This window comes from Gymnoscopelus braueri, assembly GCF_963280865.1.
Source record: "Gymnoscopelus braueri genome assembly, chromosome: 23".
NCBI lineage: Eukaryota > Metazoa > Chordata > Actinopteri > Myctophiformes > Myctophidae > Gymnoscopelus > Gymnoscopelus braueri.
In genome coordinates this window covers 7,249,723-7,273,704 of record NC_137625.1, presented here as the reverse complement: position 1 = coordinate 7,273,704, position 23,982 = coordinate 7,249,723, and the positions used below count along the sequence as shown (strand labels likewise).

The 23,982-nt window shown below is 42.5% G+C and overlaps 2 protein-coding genes across 2 annotated transcripts in view; both read left to right on the top strand.

Moving 5' to 3' along the window:
* The window catches only part of ano6 (anoctamin 6), a 40,730-nt gene extending 33,500 nt beyond the window's left edge, over positions 1-7,230 (top strand). Inside the window, exons 15-20 of the mRNA XM_080421710.1 lie at positions 791-888; positions 1,134-1,264; positions 1,818-2,023; positions 2,418-2,626; positions 4,724-4,829; positions 5,135-7,230. Coding sequence (XP_080277836.1) covers positions 791-888; positions 1,134-1,264; positions 1,818-2,023; positions 2,418-2,626; positions 4,724-4,829; positions 5,135-5,359 — 975 coding nt within the window. The 3' untranslated portion in view covers positions 5,360-7,230. The remainder of the gene's footprint in view (positions 1-790; positions 889-1,133; positions 1,265-1,817; positions 2,024-2,417; positions 2,627-4,723; positions 4,830-5,134) is intronic.
* An 11,460-nt stretch (positions 7,231-18,690) lies between these two features.
* LOC308079228 (actin nucleation-promoting factor WASL-like) overlaps positions 18,691-23,982 on the top strand; it is a gene marked incomplete at its 3' end in the record, with an annotated part of 39,513 nt that continues 34,221 nt past the window's right edge. The window contains exon 1 of the mRNA XM_080420604.1: positions 18,691-18,926. Coding sequence (XP_080276730.1) covers positions 18,813-18,926 — 114 coding nt within the window. The 5' untranslated portion in view covers positions 18,691-18,812. The remainder of the gene's footprint in view (positions 18,927-23,982) is intronic.

Genomic DNA, 23,982 nt, shown 5'->3' with positions numbered 1-23,982 from the left:
ACTTCCTTCAATCAGGAATTTGAATGAGAGCAATCTGACAGACAGATGGAGCCAGTGAATATTTGTATGTGATAGAGAGAGGGTGGAAGTTGAAGACGCTTACAGTACGTTTTAACAGCGGGCGATCAGCGGGCGATCAGGATAGTATTTTCCGGAAGTGCATTATATGTCTATGAGAGCCGGCGACTACTGGCGATAGGGCGAAGTGGGCGGGGGGGGCGATGAAAGATGGATTTTCTTTATCTTTTGGACGATGTCGCCGGCGATCGCCCGAGAGTCGCCCGCTGTTAAAACGTACTGTTAGGGGTTGTACAGCTGATAATCACATGCGACACTACAGTTTCATAGCTCTAGGTCTTAATTAGACTGCATACATCACTATTATTATTAGAGCATGCCTCTTAATTGGAGATTTGCACTCTACTGAACTTTGTGAGGCTCCTGATGAATGACTAAGCATGTCTATGAATTAAACCCTGTAACCTTATGGTTTAACGCCTTCTGGTGGACAGACGCAGCAGTACACCCTGAGATAGAGCTTTCTTACTTTCATTCTAAAGGTCCTTACAATTAATTCACATTAATTTAAACCACTGTTTGTGCCATGATAACTTATCCCACAAACACAATTTATCTAATCACCAAATTAGTAGTTTGATGAGGAATATTTGTGGATGCAATTTTGTCGTATTTATTCGCCACGCTCCAGCTGTGGCCTTAAGAAATAACGATATCTAAGCATATAAAGTATTATTGACTGTAACGGTTACTGTGTATCTTGGTGTTTCAGTGTGACCCTGGGGGCTGTCTGACTGAGTTGACCACACAGCTGACTGTCATCATGGGTGGGAAGGCCATCTGGAACAACATCCAGGAGGTCCTGCTACCGTACGTATTGTAACTACAAGCACAATCACAGGCTGCTTTTGGCCATGAGATTAATTACCGATGTACAGTACATGAAGTATTGTGCTTTGTGTTGTCATTAACCAACACTGTAGCCTGGAGGGAGAAACCTTAATCAATACCTTTCCTTTACACAAATTGTTAAAGTAATTATTGCCTTGTGCCTACTATCTCCAGAACTTACACACTATTCTGTGCATTTTCCTTTCTGTCACCTTCTTCTGTAGGTGGGTGAAGAACTTGATATTTCGGTATTGTACCCGTGTGGGTTCAGAGAAGGTCATTCCACGCTGGGAACAAGACTACCGGCTACAACCAATGGGAAAACTGGGACTGTTCTATGAATACCTGGAGATGGGTACGGTTGTGTGTGTGTGTGTGTGTGTGTGTGTGTGTGTGTGTGTGTGTGTGTTGTGTGTGTGTGTGTGTGTGTGTGCGTGTGCGCGCGCGCGCGTGCCTTTTCGGCTTTCCATCAGTCCAAAGTAGTGCCTGGTTCTGAGATGATACCAAAAGGTGACGTGGAAACACTGCAGACCACTGATTTGTCACAGAGATTCATCACTAGTGTCAGTGTGGCACGACGACAGTACTGCATGGAAGCTCCCGAATATTGTTAACAAACTTTTAAACTAGGTGTTGGAAATGTGAAAATGAATCAATATTGAGCAAATGCATGGCCTACGTCTTGCCTAAATGTGATCAGAAACAGTTTTTTGTTCGTCTGTATATGTGAAAAGTGTTGTTTCCAGCACTCTCCTACGCAGAGGGTTGGATTATCTGCAATGGAAAATGAAGCACCTGGTACCAAGAGCGAGTAGAGTCTGTGTTAAGTTATGCTGGTACCATGCAGGGGAAAAGTTCCATTAGATAGAGGCAGCAGACTCATCACATCACATCTCGTCCTCTCCTAGTGATCCAGTTTGGCTTTGTGACTCTGTTCGTGGCCTCCTTCCCCTTGGCTCCGGTCCTGGCCCTGGTCAACAACCTGTTTGAGATCCGGGTCGACGCCTGGAAGATCACCACGCAGTTCCGCCGCATGGTGCCAGAGAAGGCCCAAGACATTGGAGCCTGGCAGCCCATCTTGCAGGGTGTCGCCATATTGGCTGTGGCAACAAATGTGAGTCTTGGCACTAGTGGGGATTAAAATTCTGATTTTAGTCATTTGGTCCAGCACGCCTTTCTCTTGGCTTTATCCAAGGCCCCTTTCACACCTTTAGTTTACCACAATTTGGTCCTATTCAAAAGCAAGTTCTTACTTCTTACTGTACATTGTTGCATTTTTCATTAGGTCCAGTTAGTGTTTAATGAACCAACATTTGTAAATAAATGGTCGCACAGGTCGTTCATTTACTGGACAGAACGATTTTCAGAATGACTTCCTTGTCAAGGAGAACAATGGAGAAACAGCGTATTGCGATAATGCAGTAGGTTTCATTGTTATGATTTGGTGTTCCACTCTGAGCATTTAAAGTTTACAGTAGGCTCCTGTTTTCTGTCTCCCTCTCACTCAGGCAATGATCATCGCCTTCACGTCAGACATGATCCCTCGCCTGGTGTACTACTGGTCTTTCTCCGTCTACCCGTACGGAGACCACAGCGACCACACCATGGCGGGATACATCAATAACACCCTGTCTGTGTTCAACATAGAAGACTTCAAAAATCGGAGCAAACCCATCAACCCACCGCCCTCCTGGTTCAACAACAGCACCACCTGCAGGTACGGGGCAGAATTCTGTCTCATTCAAACTCTGTTAGGTTGAGACGCTTTTCACACGGGGAGCAATCTGGGAACCCAGAGCCAACTGAAAAGGAAAAACAACGACCTCTGCTGTTTGTTACTATCTCAGTTGGCTCTGGGAGGAAGAAAACGTAGCACCCGTGCGCAAGGAAACCGGGGTTTTGGTCTGCCTTCAGCGCATCACTTCCGGTGGTGCGACTATGTTTTCATTCCCACTAACAATATTTCTACACGGAACACTAACACCACTTCTCCCAGAGAACATGGATCGTTTTGGTTATAAGCCCACTTGTTTCTATGATGAAAGAGTAAGTTAAAATGTGAATATCTTTCCGTGGTTTTGTCTGCTCCGCGGACGCTATTGTTAAAGGCATACTAGGTAACGTTTTCAACAAAACTAAAGTTAAATTGTATATATTTTGTGAGTGGCGAAAGTTTCACAACACCCACTCCATGAATTTCACCCCCGGAAGCCTTTTATTTATATATTTTCTATTGAACGTGGACGGGGGGGACTTTCCCGGGAAAATGACGTTCCTGGCCAACGTCATGACGTCGTGGCCGACGTCCTGGCCGACGTCATGACGTCGGCCAGGAACTACCGCAACGGTTTCCTGTTTGGCCAGGAACTACCGCGCTAATAACAAAAAGGAACCTCACGCTGATTTTAAGAGAATGTAGGATTGGAAGATCGAAAAAGAACAGAAAAAGAAAGCACAGCTCATGGTAACTAATGCTCCACTGGCTAAGAGAAACGATCCGTAGATAGTATAAAACAATTAAAAGATCGCTTTTTGAAACGCTTCCGGCTTCCGGTGAAAACGAATGGAATTCTGGGTAATCGAGGACTACGGAAATTGTATGCAGTGACGGTAGTGACCAGCAGAGGTTGCTAAAAATCGTTATTTGTGATTCTGCATTGTACAACTTTAAAATAGTTTCGGTTTGTTTCGAGTGGAGAAGGATCGACGGACACGTGAATCCCGCCCACTACATTTGATTGGGTAAAGCGCGGCCTGCTTCCTGATCTGAAGGCACGCCCACTTGTAGGCAGTGCGTACACGTTATGACGAACCTCCCCGACAGATTCCAACACAGAGCAGAATCTGTTCTTGAGAGATTACACGGTGAGCAACATAACGCCTGTGTTCTTGCTTGGATCGGCGGGGTCTCACTGCGCTCATGTAAATACACAAGCAGAGAGACAAATGCTCTGCGAGTAAACGGTATAGGTTAACCATGCACGGTGCGTAGGAAAAAAAAGGTAACCACAATTCAGCTCTTGACGCAGGCAAGCGTGTGCATGAGACGAGCACAAGCGCCACAGGCGCTTGTGCCTGTCACAAAAGGCCCACATCTTGTCTCTCAGTAAAAACGGTAGCCTACTATTTAATTAAAGGGTTAAAACTTGGTTGACGTGTTGTCTGCGAGGGACCTACCCACTGATTATAGGTCTTTGTATCAGAAGAACGCATTGTGCAACGACTGGTTCCTGAGACAAGTTGGCAGTCAACTGCTTTGATCGCCCACCGGCAGAAACGTAAATCGGCGCCCCTGACAAGCAAGACAAGTTCATGGGGTCTCACCCACTTGTCCGTATAATGGAACCTGTCAGTTTGCCCATGCCTTCCTACCGGCCCGCTCACCTCTCACTGAAAGTGAATTACTGTACTAGATGAGTCAGTCAATGACTGTGTGAAAAGCCCTTTCGATTCACACTTACTGCTGTTGCTGCTATGACACCTGAATTTCCCCAGATATGTATCTTCTCTTCTCTTCTCTTCTCTTCTCTTCTCTTCTCTTCTCTTCTCTTCTCTTCTCTTCTCTGCTCTGCTCTGCTCTGCTCTGCTCTGCTCTGCTCTGCTCTGCTCTGCTCTGCTCTGCTCTGCTCTGCTCTGCTCTGCTCTGCTCTGCTCTGCTCTGCTCTGCTCTGCTCTGCTCTGCTCTTCTCTTCTCTTCTCTTCTCTTCTCTTCTCTTCTCTTCTCTTCTCTTCTCTAGCAGCCACTGTTTTCTTCAGCTGGTGTTCCTGGACTCACTTTGGTTTTCATGTAACAAACAATGTTGTCCCCTGTCAGGTACCGAGATTTCCGCTATCCACCAGGACACCACAGAGAATATGAGTACAATACCTACTACTGGCACGTCGTCGCCGCCAAAATGGCTTTTATAATTGTTTTAGAGGTGAGTAACGAACGCCACTGAGGCAATGTCTCTGAGGTAAAAAAAAAGAAGTAGTAGAAATGGTTAATGCTGTCATCTATAACTTACATTTTGAATTAATTAATACGAGTGAAATGCTACAATTAATGAGAGAATGACTTTTATTGCACTGTCTGTCTGTCTCTGTCTCTGTCTCTGTGTCTGTCTGTCTGTCTGTCTGTCTGTCTGTCTGTCTGTCTGTCTGTCTGTCTGTCTGTCTGTCTGTCTGTCTGTCTGTCTGTCCGTCTGTCTAATGGAACTGTTTATTCCACTCTGTCCCTTTGCAGCACATCGTCTACCTGACAAAGTTTGTCCTGTCCTACGTGATTCCAGACGTACCCGAGGTCGTCAAGGAGCAGATCAAACGAGAGCGCTACCTGACGCAGGTCATCATCCACGAGGCCAACCTCAAGCTGGTCACCAAGCGGCTGAAACCGTCTGCCGACAAGATCCGCAAACAGGCCGAGGAACATTTGGAGAAGGAAGAGGACGAGTTGGATCTGGACTTTTAGAGACAAAGACATACAGAGATTAACGTTGTCAGATACCTGCGGGGAAGATTGGGGCTGTCAGAACAGCAAGGAATGGAGAACCGGATATTGTTCAGTTGACTTACAGCAACATGTTTTCTTTCAAGCTGTAAACCATTTGTTATGGTATGTGTACTGTATAGAGATTCACATTGTTGGGACATACAGTGTCAACAGTGTTGCTCTGTCTAAAACATTCAAACGCCACTACGTGGTCGTCCTCAGACGAGCCCTTCATCGGTGGGCTGTTGCTGTTGCGGAATGTTTGTCTGGAAAAAGGGGTGGAAAATGTGCACTGTAGACATCTTGGAGAGAGGAAGACCCAAGCACATTCAATGATTCTTCCTTTGACTTCCAGACATTTCCAGTGACATTAAAAAGGAAGGATTTTTTACATTCTATCCGTCCGTTGCCCCTGGTTTATTCACAGAAACCGATGCTGATCCCTCCTCCTGACTTCATCACGATATTGTATCTTACATTTTAGCCAACGCTTTTGACCACAGTGACTGAGATACAGAGACTGAGCAGGCAGGCTTTGGGCATGTTGTAAAAGGACACACAAACCTGTGACACTCTGGTTGCAGGCTGGTTTTTCTAGACACTTGACCTCTGGACAAGGATGCTCTACTAGGACCTGCCTCTAAGTATAACCAGGTTATAAAAGGTTATAACAGGCACCGTGAACTTTAGTGCTTTATTGCTATGAAGTAAACAGTTGTCTTGCAGTATAATGAGTGCATACATAGATTTTAGCATGGGTAGCTGTGCCAACCAATAACCATGGCATCACTATTGCCATTCTCTATCCATTGACCTGATTGGTTTATACTTAACTCACAAAGCGTTGCTCAAACTTAAAGGAGAATACCGGACAAATTAAGTGTTGTCTTTGATGTCTCGTTACTCACCTACCGACGTGAAAAGTGGCGTTCTTTTTTTCCATAGATTCCCCTGTCGTCATTTTTTAAACCCCCTCCGTTGTCATAATGGGAGCGCGTGGGTTAGGGAGATTCGTCTATTATAACCGATGCAAAGTTGTTTTTCGCGCTCCCATTATGACAACGGAGGGGGTTTAAAAAATGACGACAGGGGAATCTATGGAAAAAAAGAACGCCACTTTTCACGTCGGTAGGTGAGTAACGAGACATCAAAGACAACACTTAATTTGTCCGGTATTCTCCTTTAACCATTGGCAGTGTTGGTGAAATTCTCAACCCAAACAAAGGGAATGGAACCTGTAACCCGTGCCTTGCTTTACCCTCAGAGCCACACAGGACAAAATCTATAATAATGCACAGTAAACCAAACCTATCACATTTGGGTGCCTATTTTTGTCACATCAAACCATCAAACAGCAGTATTACAGAGGATTATTAAAGATGTGTACAACTTTTGAAGGCAATGTTATGTGTACACTTTTCTGTACAACTTCATTGTGCGATTGTTACTACAGGTTTATGCGACTAATCTGATAATCTTACAATAGTGATTTAAACTCTGCACAAGGAGCAGCTGTCACACCTGTCTAGAGCTACACTGTATAAATGTGCCTAAAACTAAATATGCCTGAGCACACATGGGGATTCAGAAAAGATGGAGGATTTATCTTTAATCCTAGGTGTTTGCACATCAAAAACGTTTGTAGATCCACTTTTTTAAGCTGTTGGGGATTTATTATGTTAACACCACTTTGAGTTTACATTTTGATGTATGCGAGTTGACCCTAATCCCATAAACTGCACAACATACAGTATGGGGAATGGGTTTTTAGCACTAAAGTTAACCACTATCCTTTAAAGACTAAAATAATGTTTTGAGCTAATTTAATGCCATTAAACATTTTGAAATCACTGTTTCTTTTTTATATATAAAGTACCATTTTGCATGCATGCATGTATGCATGCCATGTATGTATGCATGCATGCAATACATGCTTAAAGAAAAAGGTGAATATCCATGCCTTAATGATGCCCTGGTCAAATGGAAACATTGCACATTTTGACAACACAGAACTGCATTCTGTCTGCTAAGTCATTTACCTGTGTTCACTTAAATCAGTGGTTTTCAACCCTTTTCACATCAAGGTCCATAGCCTCTCAGACCAAAAACGTAGAATATTTTGTTGTCGTTGGAAACGATTGTCCACAATTCCATGCTCTATTGATGTGGTACCATAGGAGAGATAACAGGCAAACGTTGATCAAAATAACAATTCTTTAATGCAGATGTTTAACAATAATTTAACTCTTGAGAGCGTAAAATGAAAACCAAAATGAAACCAAATGGACCCTTAGGGGTCCATTTGGTTTCATTTTACACTCTCAAGAGTTAAAGATCTATAAGGGTCCATTTGGTTACCAACTCTCCATCATTTAGCTGGGGACAACCTGGAACCCCCTCAAGGACCACTGGTGGTCTCCAGACCACTGGTTGAGAACCAATGACTTAAATTACAGGAAACTGTGGTCAATGTATATCTAGGCATATGCTGTATTAATGCCTCACCATACAATTTTAACCAAAGGCAAAGGTACTTTAAAGAACACAAATACATAATATAACAGTGAGATATAGCCAGCTAGCCTATATGATGCATATCTGTTTTTTTTGTTGTCTTACAGTATGTGTTTACAGTGTTTTATACATATTATGCCATTAAAACGTTTTCCAAAGACTCAAGTTTATTTTTCTTGACGTAAAAAGAGAAATAAATATATATATTTTCCATATGATCTAATAGGATTTTATATGGAGGAATTGGCCGCCCTGATTGGCCAGGCCAGCTCTGGTTTGCTGTCATTGATAACCTGTTCACAGTGTGTTTAGATTTATTAGCACCTTGTGAATTGCAAACTAACCCCCCATGTTATCCTTAATACTGCTGCTGGAAGAAGTAGCCTACTCAGAATCAGAAACAACTTTATTGTCACATCACATGTTTACAGGTGTAAAAAAGTGGGTGAAATTCGTAGTATTCAGGGAAAAGGGGGGGCGGTGTGTCAAAGACAGGGAGAGCAAGAAGAAAAACATAATAAAACTAGAAAAAGTGCTCCTCGGAGCACAGGTCTCCGCCAGGTCAGGTACGTTATTGTGGCCTCCTGGTGGCGCTATAATAGGCCAATGTGAAAAGGGTGCCATTTATTCTTAGGTCTTTCACGGCAATCAGACACTGCATTCATGATTTGAGGCATTTTGTTCCAAAAATGTGTTTTGCTAAATTAGACCTGCTGGTGGCGCTATAACAGGCCAATGTGAAAAGGGTGGCATTTCTTCCTCGGCCTAGTGGGAATGTGCGTGTGAAAATTCACGGAAATCGCAAGCTGCGTGCATAGTTTGAGGCTTTTTGTTCAAAACGGACCAATCCTGCAAACTTTGGAAGCCAACCATAGGCAATGAGGATGGAATATGGGGAATCGGACAGATTTGTGTTGATCACATGACTATAGAGATACTGTGTACCGATTTGCATGACGTTTGGATAAAATCTGTAGGAGTAATGTAAAAAAAAGGGGTTTGCACAAATCGGCCTCCTGGTGGCGCTATAACAGGCCCATGTGAAAAAATTGGGGCAGAGGTTCTGAATTGGCATCCAGGGAGTGTGTGTGCACAGTTTCGGAGCGACCGGGCCAACGGTGCCAGAGATTAGCTGCTAACACACAGACAGGACACACGGACGGACACACGGACGGACGGACGGACACACGGACGGACGGACAGGGGCGAAAACATACTCTCTCGCCATGCCTTTCGGCCTGGCGGAGACAAAAATATACCAACAGAAAGATATCTTCAGTATACACAATCCCATGACATAAAAACGCAGCCAGTATGTACATGAGGTTAGACATGGGGTGCAAGAAACTGGCAGTAAAGTAGCAGCAGTTATGTAGTTATAAGGTACAGAAAGTAGCAGTACTATTGTTATATCATTGCTGTCAGACAGAAACCTTGTATCTTCAAAATTTTATGTTCTTTCCTTAATTAATGCCCGACTTCATACAAAAGTAGTGAAAATAGCAGATCTACAATCTCACAACCGTGGCGAGCTTGTAGATCGGCTATTTTCACTATTTAAAAAACGATGATATAGGACCATGTTATTATGTCTGCTCCGTAGTGGCCACAAGGTGGCCATATCAGTCTTTATATGCTATGTCACGCATATGTCTTTTTTCAACTACTCACTTTATCTATCTAACTGTAGATACTTTGTCATACGGATAGTAGATCATGCGGAACACTGTCTGCCACACACTTTATGTATATATAATGTTGGCTTTTGATATTTGATATTATCTAAATAGATGCAGAACACTCTCGGCTCAGAAAAAGCTACTTACCCCACCCCCAGGCAATCCGTTTTTCGGTATGAACTATTGGCACTATTAGGCCTGTCTACTACTACTACTGCTACTACCACCATGCACACACACACACACACACACACACACACACACACACACACACACACACACACACACACACACACACACACACACACACACACACACACACACACACACACACACACACACACACACACACACACACGAATGCACATGCACACAAACATAAATAGATGCTTATATACAGTATATCAAGGTTGATGCAAGGTTGATGTTATCCTGTTGATGGTCAGATGGGCAAGACGACATTTTCTTCTTTTCGTGTATTCAAAGCATGTTGGTTATATGTTTCCCATTCATTTACACAGTCCTTTGCAATATTATTGAACTCTGCAAGATCTTTTAAGCTGCAGGGTTGGGTGGTAGAGGGCAGCCAATGCCAATTTTGTAGCCTAGTCTGGTCATAGCAGCTTTTGATCGCCCCATTCCTGTTCTCAGGCGGTTGAGTGTCTTCCACTGGACCTATGGTGCTTCTGGGCCAGGAGGGAGGCCTTCAGAAGGGGGGATTCCCATGTCAATAGGCTCATTCTCAAGCTTTTTTGTCCATAGCTGGAGTCTGGTCTCTTCCCGAGATGTTGTCAGGGGCTGGAAATGGCATACAACATATTACACAGAGCACTTCCTAGCACCCAACTCAAGTAAACATTGACAGACATATGTGTGCAAACCTTCACAAACCAAATTAAAAACCTCTTCTCCTTGATCATGGTCCAAACCTTTATTTGCTTATTTGTTTATTTGTTTGGTTCTATTTATACACTCTTCTGTGTTAAAATAGAGGATTTTGCTGAGTAGAAATGATCACAGTTCTTGTTTGCTTTGAGACATTGTTTGAGATGGGTCTTAAAATCAATCATTTAGACCTGGAACTTTAAATCCAGGAACCCCTTTTGGAGTAGCTGTTGCTATGTACAGAGATTGTCCTCTTCGGTCCTCCAAACTTCACTTCTAATTCTAAAAGATAATCTGACCAACCTGTCCATAAATGTCAAATCAGTTTTTAAAAAACCTAGCTCTTCTTCTTATTGACTCGGATCTAAATTTGAATGCCCAAATTAAAAGTGGTTCAAACCTGCTTTTTTCAATTGAAAAACATTTAGAAAATCAAGCCCTTTCTGTCCAGTGCTGATCTAGAAAAAGTCATTCATTCATTCTTCACATCCCGCTTAGACTATTACTGTAATGCTCTCTATTCAGGTTTAACTCAGAAATTACTCTCCCGTCTGCAACTTGTGCAAAACGCTGCTGCCAGGCTTGCCTTCTAACCAGCACCAAAAAGCGTGACCATATCACCCCTGTCCTGGCAACACTTCACTGGCTTCCGGTTGTTTTCAGAATCAAATTATTTTAATTACGTTTAAGGCTCGAAAGGGTCTTGCTCCTAGTTACATCTCTGAGCTCTTGCCCCCCTATGAACCTCCCTGTGGCCTGAGGTCCTCAGGCAAGGCTCTCCTAAAGGCCGTAATTCGCGCCTTGTAACTAAGGGTGATCGAGCTCCTAGGCTCTGGAATGCTATACCTGAGACAATTCGCCTCACTGATTCCCTTTATTTAAATCACTATTTAAAACGTACATGTTCCAGAAAGCATTCCTGTAAATAACTTTTCTTTGTTTCATTACCTTTTGCTCATGGTTATTTCTTGTTAAGGTTTTGAGGCCTATCAGGCTCGAAGCCTTATTGCATCTCTACACTTTCGCTATTATTAGCTCCAGCCCTATATACATTTCGGCTATTTTCAAATGGCCAAAATGTATATAGGGCTGGAGCAATAATAATCAAAATCTACAAAGTAACTAGTAACTAAAGTTTTCAAATAATTGTAGTGGATTAAAAGTACAAAATGTACCTCTGAGATGTAGTGGAGTAGAAGTAAAAGTATTGAAAATTGGAAATACTTTAGTAAAGTAAAAGTACCTCAAAATTGTACAGTACAGTACTTGAGTAAATGTACATAGTTACTTTACACCACTGATGATCCTTATGATAAAACAGAGAACTGTGAGAAAGCAGAAGTTGGTTTATGGTTCACGTCTCAGAAGTTATTTCTATCAGATGAAGTGGTTTATGTTTGACGTCTCAGACGACATTTATTTAGCATTTTCATGCTGTGTTTTTTTTAACGGCTGAATTAACATAATGCGTGAGATTAAAAATACTAGATGAGCAGAATTACCCTGTGGCTTAAAATGTGTGGCTGAAAGATGAGAGAATATTTGCATAAACATATTATTGTAATACATTTTCATCCCATTTTGAAATTCATGCATATATAGCATACATTTAACTTTGCCTATGCATACTGTACATGTCAGCTTTGTTATCAGATTGTGCTTTTGCAATAAAACATTTAATATTTCATCATTGAGCATTATGTTTTACGAAAAAGCACAAAAAGTTAGAATATGGAGATAGGAGGTTTCTGCCCGACAGCGATGTTATGTTATGTGATTGATGGGGTCTTCATGAAGGGGTGTCTATGGATTGGCACACTGCATATAGACAGCTTCTAATAGTAGGGGGTACTAACCACCAAAAATGGCCAAATCGTTACGCGGCGGATAAAAGCATGAAATTTGATACAGATGTCCCTTGGGTCATCCTAAAACATCCTAGAAGGGGTGCCCAAAAAAATCTTAAATAGGAAGTGAGTTATGGACAAAATTCAAAATGGCCACCTAAACTGTTGACCGTTGACTCAAAAGACACCAAAAGAATCTCCAAAAAGCATAACATTTGGCACATATGTCCCTTGGGTCATCCTAAGACATCCTAGAAGGGGTGCCCAAAGGAATCTGAAACAGGAAGTGAGTTATTGACTAAATTGAAAATGGCCGCCTAGTGTTGTCTATTGACTCAAAAGACAACTAAACAATCTCATAAAAGCATACAATTTGGCACACATGTCCTTTTGGTCATCCTAAGACATCCTAGAAGGGGTGCCCAAAAAAATCTTATTAAAGCAGGAACTGAGTTATTGACAAAATTGAAAATGGCCGCCTACAGTGTTATCTATTGACTCAAAAGACAACTAAAGAATCTCATAAAAGCATACAATTTGGCATACATGTCCCTTGGGTCATCCCAAGACATCCCAGAAGGGGTGCCCAAAAAAATGTTAAACAGGAAGTGAGTCATTGACAAAATTGAAAATGACCGCCTACAGTGTTGTCGATTGACTCAAAAGACAACTAAAGAATCTCATAAAAGCATACAATTTGGCATACATGTCCCTTCATAGATGCCGGAGCTATCGACTATCGACTTATTTTTTTATATATATGAAAAAAAAGAAGAAGAAAAATTGGGGGGAAAATCGTATTTTTTTTTCTCTACAGGCGCTATAGCAGTAGCTCCGCAGCCTCCGCCCACCCCACCGTTCGCATTGTCAAGCGGCCCCAGCCAGACATGCTAATTGCCTCTAATAAACAAGTCGTGATCTCTGTGGCTGTGCTAAACATGTTCTGCAGGTTTTGGCTCTGCCCTTATTGAAATGAAGATACAGGATGCTGTGTCCCTCGACTCCCTCCTCCTGTGTGCACTTACTGTGCACTAACAGTCACTCACTGCATGCACTGAATAGCCTACCAGTGGTGGAAAAAGTACTCACATTTTTACTTAAACAAAAGTATCAATTCTGCAATGTAAAAATACTCTGTTACAAGTAAAAGTAAGGAATTCAAAATGTACTTGAGTAAAAGTAGAAAAGTATTGGTATCAAAATGTATTTAAAGTACCAAAAGTAAAAGTAGTGTCGTATCTGATGAGGCATTAGACCGCGTGTTATCAGGCCCGTTGGTGGTAATAAAGAAGAAAAGGAGAAGAGACAGAGACAGACAGACGTCAGGGTTTCCAGGTTCTAGAATCTCCAGTGTGTTTATTCAGCATCAAACAGCAAACAGCATAACAGAGAACCAGAGAGCCAGGGCAGAGCCCTGACTCCACACAGCCTTACGTCGTGTGGGCCAGTACTAGTCTAATCATTTTACAGACACTCTCTTATACACTGTAGGTAGGTGACATTACAATAACAGGTGGGTGGGTGGCAGAGAATCCCCCCACCAGCTGTTGACCAACTTCTTTGATCATTCGTTGACACGATTTGCAAGTGACTGGAGGAAGGGAGTGAAGTCTCTCAGTTTAACAATAGAAGATGTAAATCGCCCTTCTCACTTAGCCAGGCTAGGCTGTCTCCTAAACAACAGGTCACTGAATGGCCCAAAGGTGCAGACAGTCTGTCTACAACACATTCATGATTCTCTTACTTTATATATGGTGTTTACTTTAGTATCATTTCTTAATATGTTTTAAATTGCACACTGTTCAGATACCACACAACTATTCCCCCCACGGAAGAATTTAACTTCTTCCGCAACCAGGTATATTAAATAGAACAGTTTGCAAGAGAAAACATCAAAAAACAACATCCTGCTACACCCCCCAAGACCAATCAATGGCTGAAACTTAAACAAAGGACATTTAGGAAGAATTAACATCAAACATCACATCAGACAAAACAACTTAGATACAAGCATCAAAATTACATAATGGTCATACAGTGATTTACCTTAAATTTCAAAATAAAAATAAACAAACTGTTTCACGAAATCAAGCAAGAATATCAATATTTAGTAACGGATCGGCTAACATTGGACGCGTGCGTCATGGATCACATGACTTTCGACTGACACCGAAGGCAAAGACTGAAACTATTTAAAAATAAAACAAGCTTAAAAATAAAACAACTCAGAAAACCTTATTCACAGAAAATACATCAATACGGTGCTGAACTTTCTCTTTATACCACTTCTTCATTTCATCATACCCATGTCTCAAAAATAAAAACACCAGTCAAAATGCATTCTCATTCCCTAATCAGTGCGCAGGCCTCTCTGTTTTCTTTAAACCCTAGGATAAAATATTACACAGCAAACAAACTTTGAATGTTGACAGAATACAATTGAAATATAAATCACACTAAAGATGCACTTCTCCCTACCTTTTGTCCCCCCACGCCGAGCACCAACCTTGTAACCAAAGATAGAACCTTTCGAGTACTCCTATTAACTACACATGATAACTCAACGGAGATGCCTACATTGAGAACAGAAGAAAGTGTTTCTTCAATGTAATAATAAAACAAAAAGTAAACTCACATTAAATACAAGCGACCAGAGAGTGTAACAACTAAATCCTCACATCACACTTTTACGCACGGCAACAAAAATAACGCTCCGTGTTTTAAATCACTTTATCACTAAAATACAACCCTTGTCCCGAATGTTCAGTGTTCCATCCGAAAATGCTGCTGTTGTCGCCTCTAGCTCAATGTCCACGCACGCCAAGCAGAATAGCCGAGCGCAGTTCCAGGTGATATCATTGTTCCAGCCAAAAAGATAGCCGCTCCTCACCAACTCATCCCCCCACGGAGAACTTCGACCAGCAAGTTCTTCGCACCGCCGTCCACCCAGCCAGGCGCACCGCAGAGAAGAGTAGTTAGTTGAGTAGCCACCTGAAATCTGGTCATGAGCGGCCGCGCAGTCATCACAACGTCGCCGTCGCGAGGCATTCATCGTAGGTCGCCGACGTCTCCACGGCTTGCTCCGCGGCGGTCCTCCTCGCCGTAGGAAGACCTCCACGGGTCCGATCCTCCTCCAGGTCCGCTCCTGCGGCCACCTCAAAATACACAGGTTCTTCTCTAAAGCGCCTTCGGTAAGGAAAGCAACAATAGCCGCTGGTTCGCCAAATGTCGTATCTGATGAGGCATTAGACCGCGTGTTATCAGGCCCGTTGGTGGTAATAAAGAAGAAAAGGAGAAGAGACAGAGACAGACAGACGTCAGGGTTTCCAGGTTCTAGAATCTCCAGTGTGTTTATTCAGCATCAAACAGCAAACAGCATAACAGAGAACCAGAGAGCCAGGGCAGAGCCCTGACTCCACACAGCCTTACGTCGTGTGGGCCAGTACTAGTCTAATCATTTTACAGACACTCTCTTATACACTGTAGGTAGGTGACATTACAATAACAGGTGGGTGGGTGGCAGAGAATCCCCCCACCAGCTGTTGACCAACTTCTTTGATCATTCGTTGACACGATTTGCAAGTGACTGGAGGAAGGGAGTGAAGTCTCTCAGTTTAACAATAGAAGATGTAAATCGCCCTTCTCACTTAGCCAGGCTAGGCTGTCTCCTAAACAACAGGTCACTGAATGGCCCAAAGGTGCAGACAGTCTGTCTACAACACATTCATGATTCTCTTACTTTATATATGGTGTTTACTTTAGTATCATTTCTTAATATGTTTTAAATTGCACACTGTTCAGATACCACAGTAGGCTAGTCATTATGCAGGATGTCCAATTTCACAAGTTTTCAAATGTGTAAAATGTATAACAAATATTTGAAAATAGCAGATCTACAAGCTCACAACGCGTCGCAAATCTGCTATTTTCAAATTGCCAAAGTATATATACTGTATGTGTGGTTTTGTAATAATAATCAAAATCTACAAAGTAACTGTAGTAAGTCTCAAATAATTGTAGTGGAGTAAAAGTATCCTACAATAATTGTCTATATGTAGTGGAGTAGAAGTAAAAGTATTGAAAATTGGATATACTCCAGGACCAACAAAAAAAAGTAAAAGTACCTCAATTCTTCTATATGGTATAGGTATTTTATTATTAGGCTATAATATTATTGCAGTTTGTCCAGCTGTGGACAGTTATTTTTTGTATTATTATTAATCAGAGGTGGACAGTAACGGAGTAAATTTACTTGAGTACTGTACTTAAGTACATATGCTGAGGATCTGTACTTTACTTGAGTATTAGATTTCTTTGATACTTATTAGTTATTACTCTTACTCGAGTACATTTTCAAGACAAATATTTTACTTTTACTCGAGTAAATTTCAAGGAAGGCTGAAAAGTACAAGTTACTTTTAGGTTCGCTGGTTGTTGTTTTTTCCCCCTAAAATGCAATTGGCCACATGTTGTATTCGTCAAAGAAGGAACCCTATCCAATGTTCCCTGTAGCTTGCGCCCGTGCGCCCACGAGCACACGGCCGAACGATGAAAAAAATCCCTGCTGAAATCTGTCGCACACAGAAAAAAACAACCACTCAGTCTGTGTCAGTGCAGCCAGGAGGGGGGTGGTGGGGGGTGGGGTGCGTGTGTGTGTGTGTGTGTGTGTGTGTGTGTGTGTGTGTGTGTGTGTGTGTGTGTGTGTGTGTGTGTGTGTGTGTGTGTGTGTGTGTGTGTGTGCGTGCGTGCGTGCGTGTGTGTGTGCCCAATATTGCCTCGTTTAAAAAAAAGAATCCAGCAAACAGCCCAAACAAAGTAATCCATTGAAGTAGATAGGGACAACTCTTGTTGTCGAGGTAAGCATAACATTTTAGATCCCTTTAGAGCAGGGGTTTTCAACAGGTGGTCCGTGGACCACTTGTGGTCCCTGAAGGTATTGCATGTGATCCCTGACCATGTTGCAATATGTTTTTGAATTGACATGAAAAAGTTTGAGAACTACTGGTTTAGATTAAGCATAAAAGTCAGAGGCAGGGCTGTGCAGAGACCATTAGAGGGGCAGGTGATCAAAGTTCAAAGGAGCATTTTCTTTTAAAACACCACACACACCAACATCATTTACAACACAACCTGCTGAATGATATCAACCCATATTCAAACACAATGTAACATGGAGTGTTAATGAAACCCTTAACAGTCAAGTAGGCTAATAATGATTAAGCAAATCATTGATAGCTTCTGCAGGAAACCTTTTTTTTAAAAATATTTTATGAATCATATCTTATCTTTCTCTCCAATATAAAATATGTTTATCAGTTTCCAGCAGACAGGTTTATAGGATAACGGTCTCATACTGTACAGGTGTATGTGTGGAGCAAGGTTAAAAAGATTTCAAAATGACATACAAACATACAAAAGGATAAGAATATCAAGATTAGATTAGACCGCTATATGGGCAGAAGTGAAAGTACTTGTGGAGGTGCACTCACTCTATAGAGCATTGAGAAGTCGGAGTTCAAGAAATTCCACAGAAAAGGGAGTTAGAATCTCAAGAAGGGTAAGTGTAGCGGATTGCCTTATGGAGTCATCATTATTAGGAAATGTGGCCATATAGTTGGATGTGTCTGTGTAGTCCATGGACCACTGGTTGAGTGGTATGTTTTTTTCTTCTTGTTCCATGGAACAGTGCATATTATCGACCTGGTATCCTATGATGACATGTCAATGTTGTCAGTTTGTCAATGCTGCACTAATTTGACTTGTGATTTTAAAAAGCCATATGAAAAATTACAGCAATTCATTGATGTGAAAAATAAGAAATGTAATTTTACTTTTACTTGTACTTGTGCTTAAGTATTTTTAAAAGCATTTACTCTTGAATACTAAATACATTTAAAAGCAAAGACTTTTTTACTCTTACTTGAGTAATATTTTGACTGAGCTACTTTTACTTGTAGTGGAGTAAATTTAACCAGGAGTACTCTGTACTCTTACTCAAGTACTGGGGTCGAGTACTCTGTCCACCTCTGTTATTAATGCATGTCGTAAAAAGTTTGGGAAACACACAAACTTCATTGCTAACATATGGTAACTATACCCTAATAATTTAACTGATAAAAAGTTGTCATCTAACAACACAACACATCTAACAACACATCAAAATGCTTATTTTAGTTAAAGTCTGAGGTGTCCATAGTCCATTTGGTTACATGTGTGCGCTATTTGGAGCTACACCAAAACGGAATGTGAGAGTCATGACGTCACCACTTGGCCACTATGACGTCATCACTGTCCCCCCACTATTTAACCCCTTCCGGCGTGCCTGGCTCGTTTGGAATATTTAAAAACCCTGACACGGATCTGGTGCGTGAATCTATATGTTCGGCTGAAGGAAGGAGGCCAGGCCACACGGATGCCAGGAGAAGAATTGTACCCTGGACTTGTTTATCATCTGCCTTTAGTGATACTTCTTCTTCTGTTTAGTTATTGATCATAACATAGTGAATAATGAGCGGACACCCCACGCTCCAGCGGCGGCAGGGCTCCAACGTGGGCTCCATGCTGCTGACCCCCCAGGAGAATGAGTGTCTGTTCAACCACCTGCATGGGAGGAAATGCATCGTAAGTTTGTTGTGTGTGTGTGTGTGTGTGTGTGTGTGTGTGTGTGTGTGTGTGTGTGTGTGTGCGCGCGCGCGTGTGTGCGTGCGTGCGCGTGTGTCAGTCTTATGTTTTGTTTCTTGTGCGTCATTTGGTGACTTTGTTGCCAGAGAACAGCATCAGGAGTTCAGGAATTTGGGAAATGATTGTTGTTGTATTAGCCCTGAAACAAGACTGTCATATATTATATGACCGTCATGGAAGAACTTCAACCTGGTGTTTGCACTTTCTCCCGTCTTGGCCCGTACATCTACATAAACGTTCAGATTTCAAATATAAAGAGCTTACCCCATGGCCACGGATGTTACAATTATGTACGGGCCCTCAGCAATACCCGTATCTTCCGTATTGTTGAATAAAAATAATTGTAATCCGGTTGGTGGCTGTATTTTCTCTATATGCTTTCAACTACGCAACCCTATCTGTTACATTATAACTCTATGAGAAAATGGCCACCGATCGGATTAAAATGCTTTTTATTGAACAATACGGACGATACGGGTACTTCTGAGGTCCCGTACATAATTGTAACATCCGTGGCCATGGGGTAAGCACTTTATATTTGAAATCTGACATCTTATGTAGATGTACGAGCTAAAAAAGGACAAAGTGTAAACACCAGGTTGAAGTTCATCCATGACGGTCGTGACAGACAACCGTCATGTGATCCATTTGTTGTATATCAATGAGGAAAGCTTGACAGCGAATCTACACATGATTTGACTGGTAGGCTAGATCTGATTTTTTCGACAAGAAGGGACGAGGTATGAATTGGTCAATTGGTGACATTTGTGGTGAGAATACAAACTTTGTTTTTGCCCCCGAGGCCCTTCGGCCCGCCACTGTGGCTCTCCTGTTGCAGTCTCCACTATAGTCTCTCTCCCGGTCTCCACTAGTCTCTCTCCACAGTCCACACACCTGAAAACACCCCGGGAGGAAACCTGAATTTCACTCTCTGCAAAAACCTGATATGCAGCATGTCAGCCATGATTGTTTTGCTGTTGTTGTGGGAGTTTGTCAGTTCGAATCTATGCTTCTTCCTTCAACGAGAAGAGAGAGGAGGGGAAAGGAATGATATTTCGCGCTGGCATTAACGTTACATAACTAACTCAACAACCAAACCTTCCTTGGCTGTTTTCAGAAGCATATGATGTGTGTGTCCATGGGGAACAGTTTGTGTGTCGAGTCGACCCGACTTGCCTGTAAACCACTTTAATTCGGCGAAAATAGCTGATCTATAAGCTTGTAGATAGGATGTATTCACCTCAGAGAGTTGGTGTAGTAGAGGGAAACACTAGCGGAATCTAGTGTGTAGAGCCCTGGGGGTCCGGGGGACCCCGGGTCCACCATGGGTTTAAGTGGCTATTATAGGGGCCATTTCACATCAGCCCCCAGTGTGATCAGAACACATTAAAACAGCCCCACCGCCACCACTGCATAACATGACTCGTGATTAGTATCGCAATGTCACGATTCACTTGTATTTGACAAGGGCATTATGTAAGGCGTTTGGAATTCAGTTACTTCAAACATTGTTGGTTTATCCACAGACAAAGCGACATCTTTCCCTTTTGACTGTCTGACTGTATTCTGTTTCTCCATGAGTAGGCCTAATGCTCATTTAATGAAGTTGTCCAAAAAGCAGGCATTTGGCAAATTGTTAATAATAACTAAAGGCTATTTTGTTTTATTGTAAATGCAGCTGAAGCGATAAAACAGTTTTACTAATATTGCTGGGGACCCGCCGGAACCCCTTCAAGGACCCCTGGGAGTGTCTGAACCCCACTTTAAGAACCAGTGACCTAGATTATCCCCCTAATGAGAGAGATCCCTGGTTAAATTCTGACTGCAGCCATTTGTCCTGGCAAAATATCACTGAGCCAGGCACAGAAGCCCTGGTTATTGATACAATGCTCCAGATAAGACAAAATGTCAAAGGATGACGAAGCATGTATTCTTCCCTGTCTGTTAAGATCAGCTTTAAACTTGTTCAACCTATTTGCCTAGCAGCAAGTATGCGGCTTAATCAGATTTGTGTGTGTGTGTGTGTGTGTGTGTGTGTGTGTGTGTGTGTGTGTGTGTGTGTGTGTGTGTGTGTGTGTGTGTGTGTGTGTGTGTGTGTGTGTGTGTGTGTGTGTGTGTGTGTGTGTGTGTGTGTGTGTGTGTGTGTGTGTGTGTGTGTGTGTGTGTGTGTGTGTGTGTGTGTGTGTGTGTGTGTGTGTGTGTGTCGTTTTGTTTTACCCAGGTTAAGGTGAACCCTTTAAATTCTGAATAACTCATGTCATTGCCAGTCACTTAAGCTGTCGCCAGTGATTAGTCTACAATGTGTGGGTCTGTGTAGTGGACATGCAGCTGGCGGTGTGTGTGTGTAGTGTTAGAATGACACAGACCTGGCCTGAGTGACTGAACATCCTTCCAGTCTCACTGTCTGATTATAACGCAGCATAACTGCTGTCTAGACTCTAGTGCCGTATTATACTGTAACTGCTCGCAGACTTGTCAAAAAAGACGGACCGCTCTATTCTGTGGCAGTTTTCCCCCCCTCTAAACCATGTTAAATCCGGATAATGGAGCTGCGCCGCCCCATTAGGTTATTCTAGCACCTGCTCTACCCGTCACCATTATGCCGACACCGTTATTTGCGCATGGAGGTGTGCCCGTGGGCGTGTTGTTGCTATATCCCCCACATTGACATTCTCAACCCACACATGGGTACGGCTTGGGGAGGGGGGATAGTGGATTCTAAAAGCACCCGCTGGTTTATAAATTCACCCGCCAAGTGCACACAGACACTACAATGGCTTTGTGCGTTGGACCATGAGCCGTGTTGCCAGCCTTGGCGAGAAATCAGCAACCGCAGTCCGCAGGTCTATGAAAATAAAAAGAAGCAACTATAAGGCCACATGAGCACTTCAAACTACTAACTAGAGCTTTCATATCCCCTAAATATTTCAGCCCGGCTCGACTAATAATTGACAAATTAGACCCAGCCCAGCCCGTCAGTCATTTTTCTAAAGAAGCCTTATTTCTCATTAAATCTTGGTAATTCGTTAATTCTTCCAACAGTCTATATTTTATTTAAAAAACAGTGTAACTGCCCCAGAAGGAGAGACAGTGGTTTCAGTTATAATTATAAGTATGTTTGTTTATGTAAATTTCATGTACACACTGGGTTAAAAAGATTCATTTAATTATGAATAAATAGTATTAAAAGTTACAATAACTATATTAAAAGGGTTTATATAGTACAAGATTTAAGGTAAAAATGATGTGCCCATTGTCAGAGGGTTACGGTAATTTGGGCAGAGTCACATGGTCAGAGTGAAGCTTGTCAATCAAGTCAGAAGCTAGCAGAGCTGACAGAGTGGTCATGTCTGTGAGAAACTCCAGAGACTGAGAGAATAATATTGCCAAAGTTCTGCACATGGTTCAAGAGGCGCACACGGTAAATGCTTACTGTAGTTGTACCTTTCATTGATTTGGTTTGAGAGATTTCAATGTAACATGGCAATAATTGGATGCACCTGTGTGGACTTAATAATCAGGAGGACGCTGCTTTACATTACATTACATTACATTACATTACATTACATTACAGTCATTTAGCAGACGCTTTTATCCAAAGCGACTTACAATAAGTGTATTCAACATAGGTAGGGAACGAAAACTACTAATCACCAGAAGTCTTTAGTGCATTTTCTGCAAAAACAAGCAACCAAGAGTATACCTAGCGCTAAGGTAAAAGTGCAATATATCAGCTACCTATTTCCTTAAACAGATGAGACAAAATAGCTAAATCAAATGAGCATGAGCTAAAACAAATAAGTGTATCGACTAAACAAGATACAATAAACAATACAGCAATAGAAAACAAGCGTTCGTACAACTAGTTAACAACAAGTAGGTCAGGCAGAGAGGAAGGGTAGTGTTTCCTGAAGAGGTGGGTTTTCAGTCTGCGGCGAAATATGGGCAGTGACTCTGCTGTCCTAACATCAGTGGGAAGTTCATTCCACCACTGTGGGGCCAGAACAGAAAAGAGTCGTGACCGTGTGGATCGGCCAGAAGGACCCTTGAGTGACGAGGCAATCAGTCGCCCCGAGGTGGCAGACCGAAGTGGTCGGGCAGGGGTGTAGGCATCGACCATAGCCCGGAGGTAAGAAGGAGCTGTTCCTTTCACTGCCCTATAGGCTAGCACCAGGGTTTTGAACTGGATGCGAGCCGCTACGGGGAGCCAGTGTAGAGAACGGAGAAGGATGGTTGTGTGGGAGAACTTGGGGCGGTTGAACACCAGACGAGCCGCAGCTTTCTGAACAAGCTCCAGAGGTCTGATAGCAGATGCCGGAGCACCAGCAAGGAGGGAGTTGCAGTAGTCCAGGCGGGAGATGACGAGAGCCTGGATGAGCACCTGGGCTGTCTTCTCCGTGAGGAAGGGGCGAATCCTCCTGATGTTGTAGAGGAGGAATCTGCAGGACCTTGTCACTGATGCGATGTTTGCCGAGAACGTCAGTTGATCGTCCAGGGTCACACCCAGATTCTTCGCAGTCCGAGTTGAGGTCACCACAGCATTATCAATGGTGATGGCCATGTCTCGGTGCGGACAGCCCTTCCCCGGGAGGAACATCAGCTCGGTCTTGTCCAGATTGAGCTTCAGGTGGTTTGTCGACATCCACTCCGAGATGTCAGCCAGACAAGCAGCAATGCGTGCCTCCACAATGACACAATGACTGTGGACTCAATAACCTGAACAAAACGTATGTTTTATTTCTTATAGTTTTCACGGTGTCTTATGGTGTTTACTGTTGGAGGAGTTTGGAGAGTTGTGGAAATAAAAACCCAGAAAGACATCTGTATGAGGGGTGGACATTTGTTGAACCTGTGGCAGTTACAAACAGCTTGGAGCAAATAGGGCTATATAAATATATACACTGCCCCATAACCATTTTAAAAATGATTATGGTTATTCTATGAAATATATGTTTCATAGAATAACCGTAATCATTTTTGCGATGGAGAAATCACA